This window comes from Chrysochloris asiatica, unplaced genomic scaffold, assembly GCF_000296735.1.
Source record: "Chrysochloris asiatica unplaced genomic scaffold, ChrAsi1.0 scaffold00047, whole genome shotgun sequence".
In the NCBI taxonomy this organism is placed as follows: Eukaryota; Metazoa; Chordata; class Mammalia; order Afrosoricida; family Chrysochloridae; genus Chrysochloris; species Chrysochloris asiatica.
The window spans coordinates 143385-162515 of NW_006408565.1; the positions used below are offsets into that span (position 1 = coordinate 143385).

Consider the following 19131-nt stretch of genomic DNA (forward strand, 5'->3'; position numbering starts at 1 on the left):
TGCTGACCCTCTACTCCATTAAACAGGATGTTCTCCAGAAATTGATCACTCCTTAGGATATGAGCAAAGCAAGCAAGTTGGGCAATGCTCAGTTGTAATCCATAGGGATTTCATTGGCTAATTTTCAGAAACAGACCACCAGGCCTTTCTTCCTATTCTTAGTCTGAAAACTCTGCTGACATCTGTCCCTCATGGATGACCCTGCTGGTGTTTGAAATACAGTTGACTATACCAATTGCCACCGAGCTGATTCCGACTCATATATAGGACAGAATAGAACTGTGCTACAGGGTCTCCAAGACGGTAAATCTGTACTGGAGTAGATGTAATGGCAATATCTTTCTCCCACGGAGCTGCTGGCAGGTTCAAACCACCAATCTTTCCGTTAACAGCTGAGTACTGGACCACTGCTCAACCAGGGCTCCCAAGTTACATCGCTTCCAGCATTATAGCAACATGCAAGCTACTATAGTAGAACGTATTGACGGATGGATGGTGGAGACAGTCATTGCTAAATGTCCCCCATATCACCCCCTGCTTGAGAACCACTACTCTATACTATGGAAAAAGGAGCATAAATTCTCCCTAGGTGTCCATACCAAAAGGGCCACCTAATTCAGTTGTTGAAGTTGGTGAGGGGAAGGACTTAAGGAAGGCTTTCTGGAGGAGGTGGTACTTGAATTAAGGAAACAGCATGCATAAAGGCATGAAGGCAGAGCTGATTGGAGGAACTTCATGTAGAACTGCTGGCCTGGAATAGCCCCTCTCCTGTGGACTGTGATCTCAGACAAGCAAGGGAAATTTTTGATCTGTGCTCTGTGTCTGACAATTTCCTTTTTCCACAAATGAAGACTCTTCTGCAATAAATGTCAGAACTTGGTGGCCCCAGCACGTGATAATACTGGAGGAACAGCCCAGGCTGTGGCCCCCATTCTCATTTCGGTCTTCCTGGTTTGGAAGCAGCCTTGCTTCAGTTTGTTCTGGGCCTTTTCTTCATGAACCCCTCTGTCACCTTTCCTTGGGAGGCAGATCACTGTCATCTCAACAGTGACAGCCTCGCCCTTGGGAAATACTAGCTTCAGTCTAATCACACTCATGATTCAAAACACCCCCTCCATCCCCCAACTCTGATCCCAAGCTTTTCCTTTGAATTTTGCTCTGTGGTCCTTCTCTGCTGTCCTGCTTGCCCTTCCTCCTCCCTCAGCTGCTGCTTCCATTTCAAGCCTCACATTGCCAGAGCATTCCATTTGCTTTCTCTCTGTCTTCCTCATAGTTTCAGAAGGCTCTTTTCTTTTCTTCTTGGGCCAGAGTGAAAATTTCAGGGCATTAAGTCTACAAACCCCTACTTGAATCAGGCCAAGTTCTCTGGGAGCATTAAGGTCTTGTTTTCTTTCTAGAACTAACTTTGATCTTATCTGGATAGTAGGCTTATCTTGGCGAGTCACGATACTGCATTGGGCTTTTCTGCAGTGTGATGTTGTGGAGAGACCATGACCCAAGGCTGTCTATTGCTCAACTGGAGAATGGAAGGAACACTAGGAAAACGGAAAGGGCAGGCAGGGATCCAGCTCTGGGGGACTGAGCTGAGAGCCACACTATCCTGGGTTAGTGGGTAGGAGGGGAGGCTGCTGTCATCTCTATCATTTCTGTCTCTACCTTGCCCTGCAAATGTTTTCAGGGACCCCAGCTTTGCCTTTATCCACATCACCCTGGCTTGGACCATTATAATATCCTTTCAAGCGATCTCCCTTCTTCTACCCCTTCCCTTTCTACCCGGATGTTCTCTATAGAGAAGCCACAGTACATCCCAGGTCATGTCACTTGGCTTCCATTCCCAAGAGATGAATGCAAACCTCTGCTATTTAGAGCTGTCTCAGAGTGTCTCCTGCTAAAACACCCATGTTCTACATAGTCTTGAGATAGTTCTTTAAATACATATTCTCTCATGCATTTACTTTCTCTCCTCCCTCTTTCTGAAAAGTCCTCTCCTCCTGTTCTCCACTGCCTAAGACTAAAACCCAGACTCCTCACCACTCCCTATGAGACCCTGCATGATCTATCCTCTGCTAGCCTCCCCTCCCAAATCTGTCCCTCTCTCCTTGTTCATCTCCTTTCTGTTCCATTCTCCTTCTGCTGGTCACCTTCCCTCTTTAAGGCCTTTGTGTTCTCTGTCCCCTAAGGCCTTTCCCAACTCTTTGCCTGACAGTTTTACTTATTTCTAGATTTCATCTTAAACTTTGTCACTCTCTTAGAGTGGAGGTCTTCCATGATCACTTATTTAAAGACAGCCCCCTTATTTTTCCACATATCACCATGAAGTTGCATCTCAACGCATGCTTAATTTGTAATTTCACATATATGTATTTATTGCCTGCCTTCACCAAGGATGGAAGAACCTAGGTGGCACAAGTGGTTTGAGATCACCTGCTAACCTAAAGGTTGGTAGTTCAAGCCCTTCTATAAGCACTGTGGAAGAAAGTCCTGGTGAACTGTTCCCAAAAAAGATTACAGACAAGAAAACTCTATGGAGCAGTTCTGCTCTGCACACATGGGTTGCCATGAGTTAGATTTGTTTTGTTTTCTTTTTTCATCAAGACAGGGACTGTTCACTATGGCATATCTTCAGTATCTAGCACAGTGTCCTGACATGGAGTGATGCTCATTAAATATTTGTAAGTAAATGCATCTCCAACTTATTAGAGTCCCTACTTAGGGTCCTGCCAAAATCCTATTTCTCTCATTAGATTAGTTTTCCAACTCCCATTTTCCCCCAGTCAAAATAACAAAACCAGATAACAGATGTTCTTGGTATGTCACAGAGCGGCATGCCTTTCTCCATTGTGGTGTCCATGCAGCCTGACTTGTGTCAGCTATGTGTGGGTACCCATCTCTGCCCCACATTCTTCTGAGCCAGACCCACACACTGCAACTCTGTGTGGCCCACAGCACAGCCTCTGCACAGGACCCGCCAGCCAGCTCAGGAGGCACTCAGTAAATGCATGTGGACCCAAATAGATCAGAGGAAAAGACTGGTGGCAGCGGATGTGAGTAACTGGGCCATTTACAGGGATAAAAAAGGGTGCTCCTGCCCACCAGCCCCCAGCAAGGATGACAAATGCTCTTTTTGCCAGAAACAGTTTTTTGGGGAAACCTCAGCTGCTGGTGGCAGCCTCCTGAACAAAGTTCTGAGGCCCAGAGTGGGCTAGGGGAGTCTACTGGTTTACAGGAGCCTAGGCCCACTTCTAACAATTGTGAGGTTGGCCCAGGACCTGCAAGCATAGGATCATTATGAGTCGATACCGACTCCATGGCACCTAACAACAAGGCCCACTTTTGCAGACAGGTGGGGGCTTCCCTACCAGATCCTTTCTCTCCAGGAAGCCCCGCCCCGCAAAGAGGGGCTGGCCCAAAGCTCAGGAGGCTGGAGCCCACCCTAGGGAAAGTCCAGCCACCAGCCCCCACAGTGGGCGGGCCACACACCCACCACACAGCCAATTCCTCCCTCCTATCTGGGGTTGGTGGGAAGGCCTTGGCCAGTAGTGGCTGGCTGAGCGCTCGACTTTGGGGACCGGGTCTGGACAATGAGGAGGGAAAGGCCCCCTCCTCACTGCCCCGGACATAAAGCGGGCCTTTCACGGAGGAGTTCTGGCTGCTTCGGTTGGTTCTTGGCAAGAGAAAGTCCGCGCCGGGAGGGGCGGGAAAGCAAGTGTGTTGGGGGATGGGGCTGGCGATTCTGAGGAGGCTCGCCCTCTGGGGCCCACCAGGCTAGCTCCCCAGCTGTGGCATGAGCTCATGACGGGAAACCGGAACAAATTGGAGGGGAAGAATCCAGGAGACTTCGAGAGCAAGGCTCTGGAGAGCAAAGGCAAACAACCACTCTAAGGCCTTATCCCCTTCCCTGGGATGGCGCCCCGACCACTACCTTCCCAGGCTGAGACCACCACCGACCACTGCTTCCTGGGCCTCGCAGATGCCAGAGCTCTGGTTTAGCCAAAACACGCGGCTGACTACGCTTTGAACGCTGCCGTTCTCGGGCGCCTCTGGCAAAGCGGCGGGGGTGCTCATCAGCAGGTGCCTCTCCCTTAGGCATGCCAGCTCGGGCCTCCTCCCCAGGCCTTGCCCCTCTCCACCTCTCCAGGTCCTTCCTCCTCCTCCTCATGTTGCCTCCCTCTAGGGGAGAGTTCCGCGTAGACCGTGAAGGAGCCATCGTGACTGACGAAGGAGCCTAGGGGAGACGAGACCGAGACGGCGGCCGAGTCAGGGTGGGGGATGGGGTGGAGACGCGGCTGAGCCCTTGGAGTCTGAAGGCAGCTGCGACCAGTGGGGAGCGGCTCACGCCAAGGGGAGAAACTCGCCTGGTTTGGGGTCATGGCGGGGAGGGGATAAGGCACGGTCCGGTTGATTTTAGGATAAATTGTACAAGTAACTCTTAGACAGCCCTTCCACCAATTCGCCTCCCCCACCCCCGCACTCCTTCCATCCAGAGGTTTTATTTGAGGTGTGGGGTATGTCCCCACTAACTCAAAGGTACACCCCTCCCCTTTCCAATTCTTAACCCAGCCTCAGTCTATGCACACACGCCCCACTCCTGGGGAGGGTTAGAAGGCTTTTTTTTTTTTTTTCTAATAGAGCTCCTCAGCGTCTCCCGCCCCCAGCCCCAGATTGCAAGTTCAAAGCCACCACCTAAGAAGAACGGCTCCTAAAGAGTGGCGACTTGGAAACCACGTCTTCTTTGGTTACCTTAGCCCAGACAGTATTCCCGATTCCAAATGTGGAAGCAGCATGTGTGCTTGTGCTTGTGTGTGTGCCTGTTTCTTGTGTATGAGTGTGTGTGTGTGTATGTGTCACTGTGTGTGTCTGGGAGGTATATTAATGGTGATCTTTCTTATAAATGGAAAAGAGAGGACTGAACTTAAAAGAAACCGGTCAATTGTAAAACAAACAGGAATAAACAACCCTTTAGATGTAATTTGTGGTTTATCTGGAGGTGGAGGTGGTGTTCGAGAGGAACACCCACCCCCCAATATTTTCCCTTGGCTGAGCCTCCACCCCCAGCATTTTGAGCGGCGGAGAAGCGGCTCCGGAGTGATTAATCCGGGGATAATTCCCCCCCACCCGCCCCCCGGCGAGAACCCCGCGAAGCGGGATTGGAGCGAGTCATTTCCGAGAGCGCAGCGCGCCTCTCCCCGGCCGGGCGGACACTTGGTTCATTCCAGCCGCAGAAGCTCCGGGCTCCCGCGTACCGGGATTTTTTTCCGAGCAGAAAAAAGCTCCAGAGCTCTCCTGACCTCCTTTCTCCTCGGTGGCGAGCGGAGCCTCTCCCTCGGCGCTGCCGGCCGCGCCATGCCGCGCTCGCAGGGATGGGAGCAGGGGCGCTGCGGCTGCCCCGCGGGGAGGGCTCGCGGCGAAGCCGGAATTTCGGCGCTCGTGCCGGCTGCTAGGAGCCGCTGGGGCCGCCCGCCGCCGCCGTCAACGCCGCCACTGCTGTTGCTGCTGGGCTGGGGGTTGCTCAGCGCTTCGGTCGCCGCGGGTAAGTCCGGCCGCACAGGGAACCGAGGTAACCGGGCGACCCACCCGAGCCCACCCATCCCCAATAAGGTCCGGGTCTCTACGTCGCCCCCATCCTCGCCTTAACCTCGCCTCCGCCCAATCGCCCACCCTCATTTTCATCTTTCCCTCTCTATCCTCAACCCTCTACCCCACCCACAACCAAGTCCCCACCTCCACTGTCACTGCTGCCCCCAACCCCAGTAGCAACTTGGCCAGGTCCTGCCGGCGCGGGGGCCTGGGAGACTGGCATCCCCTCCCGGGGTTGCGGGGCACCCGGACGATGGCTTCAGTTTCTCCAGCTATCCAGCCCCCAAGGTGCCAGGCTTTTCCCTGATAAACTTTCCCGAAGCCCCCACCACCCCATTCTGGTTGGCACACCCGTCTGGGGGCAGAAAGAAATGGCGCGCCCCCTCCCCATTTCCGCGTCTGCCGGGTTTTCCCCGCCCCCGCCCATTTTCTCCCGAACCGAACCCGTGCCCCCGCGGGAGCCGCCCGCAGACTGCGGCCACTACCCCTTCCCCAATTGTCCGCTCCTTCAGCACGTTGGGGGGGGGGGGAGATGGACAGGAGCCCAAGGCCAGGGTCCAGCGCACGCAGTACTGAAGGGCTCAGGTGCAGCTTGGAGGGTGTTGAGTGGCAGAGAGGCGGGGGTGGGGGTTGTGCCCGGGGCGGGGGAGGGAGTGTCGCCGCCGAGCTCCGCGCCGCCACATCCCTCTTGGCTTCCCATTCCGCGCCAAAGTGCCCTTTCCCGCGCCCTGCTGCAGCCCAGCGCCGGGTCTGCGGCAGCGGCGACCCAGTGGCGGAGGGTGCAGAACCGACTGGTGCGCTGAGTCCCGGAACTTCGCTGTATCTGGCTGCAGCTTGCGGTTCGCGGAAAGCATGCGGCCCTTGAAGGGAAACCCGGTCTCCAGTTGGGGTTACTGGCCTCTACTGGTTCCCTCCTACCTTACCCCACGCATCCCTCTGAGGCTCAGTTTTAGCTACAGCCTAGAAAGTTCCTTGTGCCCGGGACCGGTCCAAACGGGCAGCATCTGGAATCGCATTTTCGTTTAGCCTGGAGGCTGACACCCACTATGGGAGAAGACTGAAACACCTGCTGCCAAGGCCTCAACCTCGGGGCACATCAGACCGGGAGCCGGTTTTAATTTTGTTTGTTCTTTTTTAACCACTGATGAGCCTCTGAGGCTTGGCTTCAGCAGTCCCCTTCTTGGAGAGTGTTTCCCTCCCTAGTGGTCAGTGAATGGTGAACTCTCCGACCCACTCCGAGCCGCTGCATTTGTGAACTGTACCCCACAGACAATGTCTCCCGCCTCATAGTCGCATAATATCGGGGATCTGGGCAGGAAGGGCGCCCCGAGCCAGCCGGGGCTCTCTCTGACTTGACCAGACTTTCTCAGGTTCTAAGAGTCATACCGACTCCACGGCACATAACCACCACCAAGAGTCATAGCGGCGGACACCCAGAGAGGGGCGCCCGCGGTGCACGCGTCTGGGAGCTGGGCCTCGCTCACACCTACACCCACAGGGAAGCTGTGCACATCAGTGCCACTGGCCACCCTGATTTGCCACCTGGGCAATGAGGAGGGGGGGGACCTTCTCTACCCGCCCTCAGGCCTCTGTGAGGTTTGTCATAGTGAGTGAGGCCCCTGCTCTGTCTTAGACGACCCAGACCACCCGGATATGACTGAACCGGTTTTCTGGCTGGATTTGTCCCTGCCCCTTGGGCATGCCAGGCCTCCAGGGAGAAGAAAAAGGCTAACTCACCCCTCACCGGAGCTTGCACATTGCTCCGCGGTGCTGGAACTCTGCCTTGTCGAGATTCATTTGCTCGAAGCTCTTTGGTCTGTAGAGAAGTTTGGCGGGGGGAGGGTGCTTGGAGGAGGGAGTAGCAGCTCTCTGGCAAAGCTTCCAATGCATTTATTTAAAAATCTTTCCTGCATTTCGATGTGCTGTTTGGCCTTGCAAACAGCAGAGATTTGGAAGTGGACTTGGTAACAGAAGATCCGCAGGATTTGGCACTTTTAGGCAGGAAAGCACGTTCACTTTTGTCCTCTTCAGGACCTAACATTCACCCTTCCTGGGTCCAAACATGACGGGATAAAATGAGTACAGGGTTTGAAAAGGGGGACCCTTCTCCTATACCTTTATCTTCTTCCCCCAAGCTCCTCTAATGTGCACTGTCTCGCATTCCCTCTCCTCAAAACCAGGCTCCCTACTTCCCCTCCTGTCAGTCATCCTTTTCTTCTCCCTCTTGGCTATAACCCCTTAGCCTATAAATATAAAACAAGTCAACCAGACATCTTGGCCTCATGGACCTCTTTTCACCAACAACCCATTGCATCTCTCTTTTCTTTTTTTAAACAAAACCCATTTCTAGATGAACAGTTCAGTGCCTTTAGTTACGTTCTTCAAGCTGTGCTGCCATTCTTACTTTTCTTTTCTACATTACTCCATCACCATTATCTTAAACTCGCTTCCCATCTAGGCTTTCCAGTTGTAGGTGTCCATTTGATCGTACATTCTCTGGCTCTTTTACAATCAACTCTGTTCAAAGGGGGTCTTCCATTCACTTTTCTGTGTCTATTCACTCCCTATATCCCAGTTGCTGTCCCCAGGACCTCACTAAAACTTTCTAGAAAAGACAAGTATTGATCAAATCCATTCTGTAGCTTTGGACACATTGAATCACTCCCTTTTAAATCCCCAACCATGGGTTTCTAGGACACCGTGCTTTATTGATTTTTCCCTTACCTGTTGGTTACTACTTTTCAGACCCTAATAGGAACATTTATTCCCCTCCCTTAAATAAAGGGATGTGCAGAGTTCCAGTTCTTGTACTTTCCATCATTCCTTTTCGCCACTCTCCAGGTGAGCTCTCCATGCCCTCTCCTTCCACTTCCATACTGTGAAGCTCTCAGGTAGACTTTTCCTGCCCACACATTTGGCCTGCTTGATGTCTGCTGTCTTCCTTGTCCATGGAAGCTCTGGAGCTAGACAGTCTATATATGTAGTTGATTCCTGAACATCTTCACCTGCATGTTTCCCTTCCAAAGTAAACTCATTAGCCCCTCTCCCAAACCTCCAGAATTGCTTGCATAAATTGCTGATACCTATAGCCCAACTACCCAAACCAGGAATGTTAGGCCCATCCACAACTTCCTGTTGTTAGTCACTTCCCTTAGTGGGTGGTCATCTCCTCCTGTCATCCCCATTCAATAGTTCTCAAATATAGCTACATTTTTTTTTTTTTCCAGTGGATTATGGAGCACTGAACACTGAAAAGCTGTAATGCCTCCCTTCTCCTTAATAAATAATTCACTATCAAACTATAAGTATAAGGAATGCCAACAAAATTCTGATTGTTCTCATGCCAACCACATTGTTGTTTAAAAAACACACCCAAAAACCTAATTATTAAACAATTTTTAATAATTAAAAATTTCTCCACTTTGCTCATTACCTGAGTACTTCCATAGTTAGCCTCTTGCAGATAGGAGCACTGACTACCCAACATTTTATTATAGTACAGATGGAATTATGTTGAAAGTATTTATCAACCTCACAAGTTTAATTGTGAGCTTTCTGAAGGCAAGGGCAGTGCTGGATTTCTCTCAGTATTCCCGGCACCCAGCTGAAGACTTGGCATAGAAATGGTTTACTGAATCAGTGAATGCTTTTTAAATTTTTGTTTTCTTTTTTTTTTTTTCCCTCCTTGGATGATTTTCCAGGGAGTGATAAGGCTAAATCAAGAGTTTCCGGGGTCCAAGAAACCAGCTAGTTTGCAGAGGTGATAAGATCATAAAGATATCTGATCCCAGTTGCCTTTTCCCTCTGAACTAAATGCTACAGATTGATAAGAAAGTTCCCTAGATTCTAGAACCAATGCAAGAGGAATCCTTTGGCATCTCCCAGCCCCAGTGGAAAGACATTTCACTGTTTAGTTACTGATGTGTGTTTGGATTTAAATTTCCATTTACAATTGACCTGAGGGTTATGGGTTTTTGTTTTGTTTTTCTAATACACCAACTGCAGCAAATAGTACTAACCATATTAGTATGTAAGTACTATGGCCCTGTTGAGGTGAGGTAGAGTACTATACAGAGGGTTTTGAAGAAATAAACTATGGAGACTTGAACACTCACAAGAGTGGGTCTGTTCAGCGATCCAGCTGGTAGCTCCAGCAGCAGCATCTTGCCCTATGTGCCTGACCTGCTTGTTTCATTGTTGTTATCCCACCAGCAGGATTAAGGGAATCTCATTGCTCAGCAGACTCAGATATGCCGTGTCTGGAGACCTAGCTGATCTCAGATCTCTCCCAAGCTCAGGTTCCCACCTGCAAAAGGGTCAAGTCATACCTAAATTGTGGGAAAGATTAGAAATCAAATTTGCAACAGGCGCAGCACCATACCTCCTTCATCAAATGGAGCCATTAAACGGAAGCTGGGGTTGAGTAAGAACACTGAGGACAAAGGTACCAGCCAGGGAGTCTGTATGTCTTCCCCATCTCATCACTACAGTGCTCAGAAAGCTGTCCTGAGCACCCAGGGGAGTAACACTAATAGCTAATGTTCACTGAGTGCTCAACATGTGCCCCGCACTGCTCCAAATACTTGCATGTATTAGCTCAATCCTTACAGCAACTCAAGAAAGTCTGCAATGTTATTATTCCTATTTTATTGTTGTTTTTGTTGTTATGTGCAGTAGAGTCGGTTCCGACTCATAGCGACCCTGCACAGGGTTTCCGAGGCTGTAAATCTTTACGGGAGCAGAACGCCTCATCTTTCTCCCATGTAGTTTCGAACTGCTGACCTTGTGGTTCGCAGTCCGATTCGTAACCAAAGAAATAGGTTTACAGAGAACCTGTAACTTACCCACAAAACAAGTATATGGCAGAGCCAGAGTTTGAACCCAGATCTGCTTGACCCCAACACCCTTATCCATAACCACATGGTGTGGTACTGTAAGATACACATTGGAGAACCACACCAGCTTTTCTCAGAAACCCTATACAGGGTTGCTAAGAGTTGGAACCAACTCGACGGCACGTAACAACAACAAATCTATTTCTTAAGGGACCCAACTGGTTGGTTCCATATCTGTGGGATCTTTCTGGTCAGACCATTGCCCTCTACATGGTTCTTCCCATTGGACTGCCCCCATCTGGTATGCTATGCTGCTTTTGGCACTTGAAGTCTGAATCCCAAACTTCCGTCTCATTGCGTAGCCACCATCCACCCATCTCCACTAGGTGAAAAGCCATCTTTGGTTTCTAGCCCCAAACATCCATCTAGACTGAGCTCTATTGTGGAGTCTCACAATTCCACGTGTTTAGCTTTTGTAAAACTCAACATGTCATATTGGAATTTCTTTCCTAGTGAGGCAGTGTCTTAGGTATCTAGTGGTTTTTAACAGAAATACCACCTTCTTCATCCAGAACTCCTTGAACTTTGATCAATTTCTTGCTTGCTGTGACAATGAGATTTCCAGCAGATAGGAAGTCCCTATCAGCACTCAGTCCTGCACATGGACCCTAAAATACTGGAGGAGAAGTTGGGAGTCATGTGTAGTCACCCCCAGACACCCTATCAGACAAATTGGCTAGAGTACCAGGGCAGCTCATGCCAAGGCCAGCTCTAGAGAGGGGTCACTTGCTATTCCCATCCTAGAGTTAGTGGGATGGCTAAACCCACAGAAAGCAATGCCATGGGGGCATTTTTGGGGGCTTCCTCACTGGAAACTGCCTTTTATTTTCTATTTGTTCTGTATTGTTGGAAAATTTTAAATTGAATTGGTCTCTAGAGAAATGTCAGTCCTATCCTTGAAAATCATACCAAGGAACTTTTATGATGCTAAAAATAATGTATGTATAGTTAAATTACTAAGAGCACCAAGATAACTCTGAAATTTATTTGAGAAATCTCCTGTGTGGTCTACAGCAGAAAAGAAGCGATCAGATTGCGGCACAAATAGCCTTCGTCTCTGCCAGTGCTTAATTTATACTCAATTAAGTGTAATTATAATCCAGAAACCTCCAAAAAAATTATGTGTCTGTCTTCTAGATTGTCTAATAGAAACCAGAAGACGTCACGTTATTAAGTAGCTACATCTACTTATTGATTGAAAGTAAGCAAGTGTGACCATTTGAACGTTAAAGGGAGAAAGCAGAGACTTTGGAATTTAGACCATTTGAGATACAAGTGTATTATCAGAGAACGTGCAGACGTTATGTGCAGAGTGATTGATGGTCCTTCCTAAGATGAGCAAGTGTGGTATAGTTGCCTCAGGCCTCAGGAGGTTTGCCTGCGTGCGAGTTGTTGCCTTCCTCCCTCGCCTTCCTCCACCCCATCCTGAATTTTCCTTACTATATTCTGACCCTCATTCCTCTTTCTGAGGTGAGATGAAAGCTGGAGAGAGGTTCAAAGATAGAGTGAAGCTTGGTGATGAGTTGTGGGTGTCTGGCACATTACCTGATATAAGGAGGTGATAGTTTGATGATTTCTTTTCAGGTCCTGTTAAAAAAAAACCAAAACAGTTTCTAGCATATAAACAAGAACTCGTGGCACAGTGAGTTAAGCATTGGGCTGAATCCATTAGCTGCTTTGTGGAAAAAAATGAAGAAATCCACTTCTTATAGGATTTATTGCCTCTAAAATGCACTGGATTGTGAACCGCAAGGTCAGCAGTTCAAACCCATCAGCTGTTCCTCAGAAACCCTATACAGGGTCTCTGTGAGTTGGAATTGACTCAATGGCACTTAATAACAGCAACAACAACCAAACCGAGGGAGCAGTTCTACCTTGTCCTTTGTTGTTGCTGTTAAGTGATGTGGAGTTTTCACTATAGGTCAGAATCGGCTAGATGACCAATTTGGTTTTGGTAACATGAGAACAGATCCCTCAGATGATGGTGTCCCCTTCTCCCAGGGAACTTGTGTGGCTCTGCCCTCCTAGTCCTTGTCATATGTGTTATTCTAGAAGGACAGGCCTGGGGCCGATCCTGGCTGTGAGCCTCTGGGAGTAAGGAAACACATCTTCCTGCATTGTCCCTGCCCGTAATAACTTAATGACAGTGAGGGAACCGTTTCCTTTTCCTGGGCTTCCATTGCCTCACCTGTAAAATGGAAATGGAGTCCCTGAATGGCAAAAATGGTTAGGCACTTGACTGCTAACCAAGAACTTAGACTATTGAGTTCACCAAGAGGTGCCTCGGAGGAGAGTTCTGGTGATCTACTTCTGAAAAATCAGTCATTGAAAACGTTATGTATGGAGCACAGTTCTACTCTGACATACATGGGATTGCCATGAGTCTGTATTGAGTCAGTAGCAGCTGATTTATTCTCTTAAAAATTAGAATAATACCCACTTTGTCTATGCAAGGCCGGATTTGGAAGCTCTGTGATCACTAACTGAAAATAGGAGTCAGAAATATTGAAGTAGGATTGAACAGGTTACTAGTCTAAGGCTCCATCCAATGGGAGATGATCCACCCTTGACCTGTGTGATTGCTCCTGAGAACTGGAGAGGGAGAAAACAAACAATCCTAAAACCTCATCCACACCCTTCAGACATCTGGGACCAAGCTACCTCCCTCTCCACCCCTTGAAAAGCAGCATTGTGAGTTCCATCTGGGAGAGGGGACAGCTCAGGATTCACCTACTCACACACATCTACCTAGAGAACAGAATCTGCATTGAGTTTCTTTGTAACACTTACCACTTGCCATCAAGTCACTTCTGACTCATGGTGACCCCGTGTGTGTAGAGTAGAGCTGTGCCTCATATGGTTTTCATTGGCTGCTTTTTTGGAAGCAAATAGCCAGGTCTTTCTTCATAGGCCCCTATGGGTGAACTGGGACTGCCAACCTTTTGGCTAACAGCTCAGTGCCACTCAGGGATCTTTTAACAATACCAGATGACAATTCCCTACATTCAAAGATCGCTGAAATTCACATCTCCTATGACATTTTGTTCCAAGACACATGGAAGGAGGAAAATGTTGCCACGATAGTTTTCTTGAGCCATGTGAGAGGCTCAGCTGGATGTTTTGGTTTCTTGGTTTTTTTTCACTGTCAGATGCATAACACTGAATCAATCCTACCATCATGTGATTCTTTCCTCCTTTCATCTCCAGTCCCCAGGCTATTGTTTTCCTCCCTCGCATAGATGCCTAGTCCTCATATGCATCTTAAAGAATGCATGGATCCTTATGAAATATGTAGTGTCATTTTGCATATATATATTAAATGTACATAAGTGGCACTGAGCTATCAATTTTATCTGATTTCTTCTTTATTTACTCAACACCATATTTTAAGGATCTAGTCATGCTGCTGGTGGATGTCTAGTCTATAGTTTCTAACTGAACTTCAGTTGCCTGATGAGTTATACATTCATCTCAGATTCATTTTCCTGGGTGCAGACCCCTGACTTGTCTCTACCCCCACCTGACCACACCCAGATTTTGAAGGAAATCCTTGCACATCCTCTGTTGGGGCTACATATACAGATCAAGCACTGGGATCCCTGAGTTAATATGTTGATTTTCAATGTTCTGCCTTTCTGCTTTCCAGAATGGTTGTGCCAGGCCACATATTTCTACCCAAAGTGCACAAGAGTCTGTCTTCCCACCTCCTCACAATACCTAATGTTACCAACCTTTCTCATTTTTGCTTTGTTTACACTGCCATCTCATTGTTTTACTATAAGTGCTGTTGAATCAGTTTCATCTTATAGTGACCCTGTATAGGGTTTCCAAGTGGGCTTGAACCACTGACCTTGTGGTTCGCAGTCTAGTACTTATCCTAGAGTGCCACACCAAGACTCTTTACTTGGGAGTCTGAATATCTCATATATGCCTATTAGTTGTTTGTGTGTCTGTTTTTGTGAATTGCCTATTCATTTCGTTTGCCCATTTTCCAGTTGGGCTTCCTGTCTTAGCTTTTAATTTTGTTTGTTTGGCTTGCAGAAGTCCCTTTGACTGTCCAGACATTACCCTATGTTGGTTTTCCAGGTTACAAATAACTTCTCCCAGTCTGCCATCTGTCTATTTTTGGTTTTGACATTCTCCATGGGGCAGGAACACTTCGATATTTTTTTCTTTTTAAGATTTTTATTGTGAATTGAGTGAAAGATTACAGGGCAGATCATCAGTTTTACATTCAACAAATCATATACTTTGTTTCATTACAATGATTATAATCCCCTCCATGAACCATCAGTTAACAGTATGTCTCTCTATTCATTTTGGCCTTTTTTATTTTTAACACTCAGGCATATATAATAATTTACACCACCAAAGGGCACATTCTGTAAGTGTGCCTCCTGGCCGCCAGCTCTCAGTTCCTCTCTTTCCATAAATCTAGAGTCCTTAGCTGTTCCCTCTCTTCATGTCCCCATCTCTGCCTCCATTTCTGGTGTCGCTGCTTCTCTGGATAAGGTCCAGCATTCCGCTTGTGCTCTTCTCCTAGGTCCTAGGAACACTTCATTTTGACATAGTCAGATCCATCCATGTTTTGTATAAGGCAGAAGTTGAGATGTATTGAGGGGCTAATGAGCTGAGGAAGAAGGTGGGATCCCCCCAGGCAGGGCTAGCTCTCTGTGTGAAGCACTTTGAGGAGCCCCAGAATCAGAATCCTACAGGGGGTTTTTCTTTTGACTCAGGTTCTTTGTTTCCTGAAGACCCCAGTTAAGTTTAAATGGATTACTTGAGGGGTGCTATACAGATTTATGGGAGTCCTGGTGTGGTGCTGTGAATTAATGCGCCAGACTGCAAAGCCGTTTGAACTGCAAGGTCGGTAGTTCAAGCTCACCAGCTGCTCCTTGGAAATCCTATACAGGGTCGCTATGGGTTGGAACTGTCTCGATGGCACAAAACAACAACAGCATACAGATTTAAAGTCCTTAAGTAGGAGTCGCGGTGTGGCGCTGTGGGTTAATGCGCTGGACTGCAAGGTTGGTTTAAACCACAAGGTCAGCAGTTGAACCACCAGTCGCTCCTTGGAAACTCTATACAGGGTCGATATGGGTCAGAATCGACTTGATGGCACTTAAGAACAACAACAAGTAGGCAGTTATTGAGGGCCTGACCTGTGACAGAAAATGTCCCTGGATGGCACTCATCTAGCAACCAAAGGTTGGTTGTTCAAACCTATTCAGTCTCACCATGAAAGAAAGGTCTGGTGATCTGCTTTCACAGAGATTATAACCAAGAAAAATACTTTGGAGCTTAATTCCACTCTGTACCACATGGGGTCTCCATGAGTTGGAACTGACATCCCAGAATATTTCCTGTGTTCTGTACCTCTTCTCCTCAGAGAGAGTTAATGGTGATAACGGCTGTGAGAAGTACATGAAACCTGTGCCATAAATTGTAACTTACATTCCTATCACTGTGGAAGTAGGCAACTTTTATCAAGAAAGAAAATAAAAATAGCAAATCTACCTGCTGGGTATGACTCTGAGGGCCATTTCAATCTACCATCTAGTGGGAAACCCAAACCAAACGAAACCCACTGCAGTTGAGTCGATTAGACTCACAGGGACCCTCAGGATAGAATAGAACTGCCCCATAGGTTTTCAAGGCTGTCAATCTTTTAGTAAGTAGACAGCCTCATCTTTCTTCCACAGAGTGGCTGGTGAGTTTGGACCTCCAGCTTTTTGGTTATCAGCCCAACACATAGCCCAGCGTACCAACAGGGCACCTTCATCTTATGGGAAGACCTACCATATTCTACTCTGTTCAAGTCTTGCGTATACTTTGCTTCTTTCCTTTCACCTCTTCTTTTCTTACAACCTCCTCTACTTATCTTCTTCCCCTCTTTCTTCTTTGCACCCTCGCTTCCTGCCCTCCCAGGCATTCCCGCTTCTCAGGAGGTCAGCCACGCTCACCCTTCTGTTGACCCTGTGTCTTGGCCATGCCTAAGAATACAGAGGAAAGCTTTGGATTCAGGGTGACTTTGGAGGGAGGTGTCTGGTGATGCTGAAGGATAAACACTGGACTGCTAACCACACGGCCAGTTGTTCAAGTCCACCAGAAGCTCCATGGGAAGAAGATGAGGCTTTCTACTCCTGTAAAGATTTACAGCCTCAGAAACCCTGTAAAGGGTCGCTGTAAGTTGGAATCGACTTAATGGCATTAGGTTTGTAATTTTTTTGGAGGAAGCCTTCTGTCTCCACTAACCAGTCCAAACCTGGAGAAAAGGGTCTGTCTTAGAAGAATTGATGCCTTTGAGTTGTGGTATTGGAGGAGAATACTAAAAGTGCCATGGACTGCCAAAAGAACCAATAGATCTGTTTTGGAAGAAGTGCAGCTAGAGTGCTCCTTGGAGGCCAGGATGGCTAAGCTTCGTCTCTCATACTTTGGACATATTGTCAGGAGGGAACAGTCGCTAGAGAAGCATGTCATGCTGGGTAAGATGGAGGGTCAGAGAAAGAGAGGAAGACCCCCAACAAGATGGATCGGCCAAGTGGCATCATTGATGGTGTCAAGTGTGGCAGCGGTAGGGAGGTTGGCCCAGGATCAGACATTGTTTCGTTCTGCTGTGCTATGAGTCGGTTCCGACTCGATGGCACCTGACAACAACAACAACAATTATCTGCCTGTGTTCTGGGGAAGCCAGGACCTGTTCCTGGAGGCTTTGGGACTCTAGAGGTGGCCCCAAGGGTAACTAGATTTATGTTTCTGGGGTTAGGCAGCCCCCAGGAGGAGACTGCAGTCGCATTCCTGAGCTGCTTAACTCTCTTAACAAAAAGAAAGGGCTTGGTGACTAGTCTGCCAGCTCAGGAGCTGAGTCACCAGGCCTTTCCCCTGTCCCTGGATTTGTTAAGTGAGAAATCAGGGCATTCAGGGCAGCATTATCTTGAACTTCCTCCACTGTACTAATTCCCATTATTTTAGAGATAATGCATTACAGTGCCATTTTCCTCTGACTGGTTTTAAGATAGAGGCACAGCAAGCTAAGATGGGGTCAGCCAGCCTGGCTGGGGGTGGGGGGGAGGGTTGGTGGTGGACTCTGGGAGGAAGCTTCAGAGGGTTCCGACTCAGAGCAGCTCTGTATAGGGTTTCTGAGGAGCGGCTGATGGGTTTGAACTGCCAACCTTGAGGTTAGCAGTCTAGAACTTCTCCTGTAGCGCCACACCAGGACTCCAGAGGGTGGACCTAGGAGCTGGGGTTCCAGCACTCACTTTGTTCAGACTGCGGGTGGGTTGTTTTAGTCCAGTGGTGGTGGGGAGGGGGTCCAGCAAGGTGAGTCTGCAGCTTCAATCAGGAGCCAGGGATCTCAGCAGAGAAACCAAAGTCAAGGGTTCAGTTCTACAAATAGAGAAGTTAAGGCAGGGAGTACACTGGCAGGCAATGACTCTGGGGGGCTCTGGAGAGGCATTCATTCATTCATTCATTCATCAACCATGCATTTCTCGGGCTTCTTGAAAGTGAGGTTGTTGTTAAGTGCCATCAAGTTGGTTCTAACTGATGTTGTTGTTGTTCAGTGCCGTCAGTTCCGACCCATAGCCTGTATAGGGTTTCTGAGGGGCAGCTGGTGTGCTTGAACCCCTAACCTTGCAGTTCAAACCAACTTTGCAGTACAGTGCATTAACCCACAGTGCCATACCAGGACTCAGGAACAGCTGGTGAATTTGAACTGCCAACCTTTAGGTTCAAACCTACTTTGCAGTCTAGTACATTATCCCACAGCACCATACCCAGACTCCTGAATTATTGAACTCTCATAACAAAAAAAATAAAAAAAAGAAAGTGAGGTGGGGCCTGTTAAATAGGTGCACTGGGGAGAAGGGGTTTCTGAAAGGTTGGTGGTTAGAACCTACCCAGAGGTGGTGGTGGTTGGTAGTTATGTGCTGTGGAGTCGGTTCCAACTCATAGTGACCCTATATAGGGTTTCTGAGGCTGTAAATCTTTATGGGAGCAGAAAACCTTGTATTTCTCCCACGGAGCAGCTGGTAGTTTCGAACTGCTGACCTTGCGGTTCACAGGCCAATTCGTAACCACTGCGCTACGAGAGTAGGCCTGGCTATCTGCTTCTGAAGAATCACAGCCTTGAGAATCCTATGGAGCAGTTCTAGTCTGCAAACTGTCACGGGGTCAACGGTAGTCACAGCCGACTTAAGGCAACTCATAGCAACAATCTCAGGCCTCACCTGGCAGCTTGTTAGAAAGGCTGTCTCTTAGAAGCCACCTGACCTGTTCGATCAGAATCTATATTTTAATAATCTCTCCAGGTGACTCCTGTGCAGGGAGGGTCTGAGAAGCACTTGAGTTCACATTCTCTGTGCATGAACTTTGAAATGAGGCCAACCCAGAGCGCATCTGGGTCCCAGTTCATTCTGGGTCTTAGTTGCTGCATTAGGCAAATAGGGTAAAACCCTGACGGTACAGTCAACCTTGTAAAGTGAGCTGGCTTATGGCCTTTTGCCTTTTTGTCCCTATGAAGCCGTGTCATCCTGAAGGCAGGGGCTTTGTCCCCAGTATTCAGAACAGTGCGTAGAATGTGGTTGTTGTTGTTGTTAAGTGCCATCGAGTCAGTTCCGACTCATAGCAACCCTGTACATGGTTTCAAGGAGTGGCTGGT

The 19131-nt window shown here is 48.2% G+C and overlaps 1 protein-coding gene across 1 annotated transcript in view; it reads left to right on the forward strand.

The window, feature by feature from the left end:
• The first annotated feature begins 5343 nt into the window (after positions 1-5343).
• Positions 5344-19131, forward strand: part of CSMD2 (CUB and Sushi multiple domains 2) — a 933956-nt gene continuing 920168 nt past the window's right edge. The window contains 1 exon segment of the mRNA XM_006862126.1: positions 5344-5530. Coding sequence (XP_006862188.1) covers positions 5344-5530 — 187 coding nt within the window.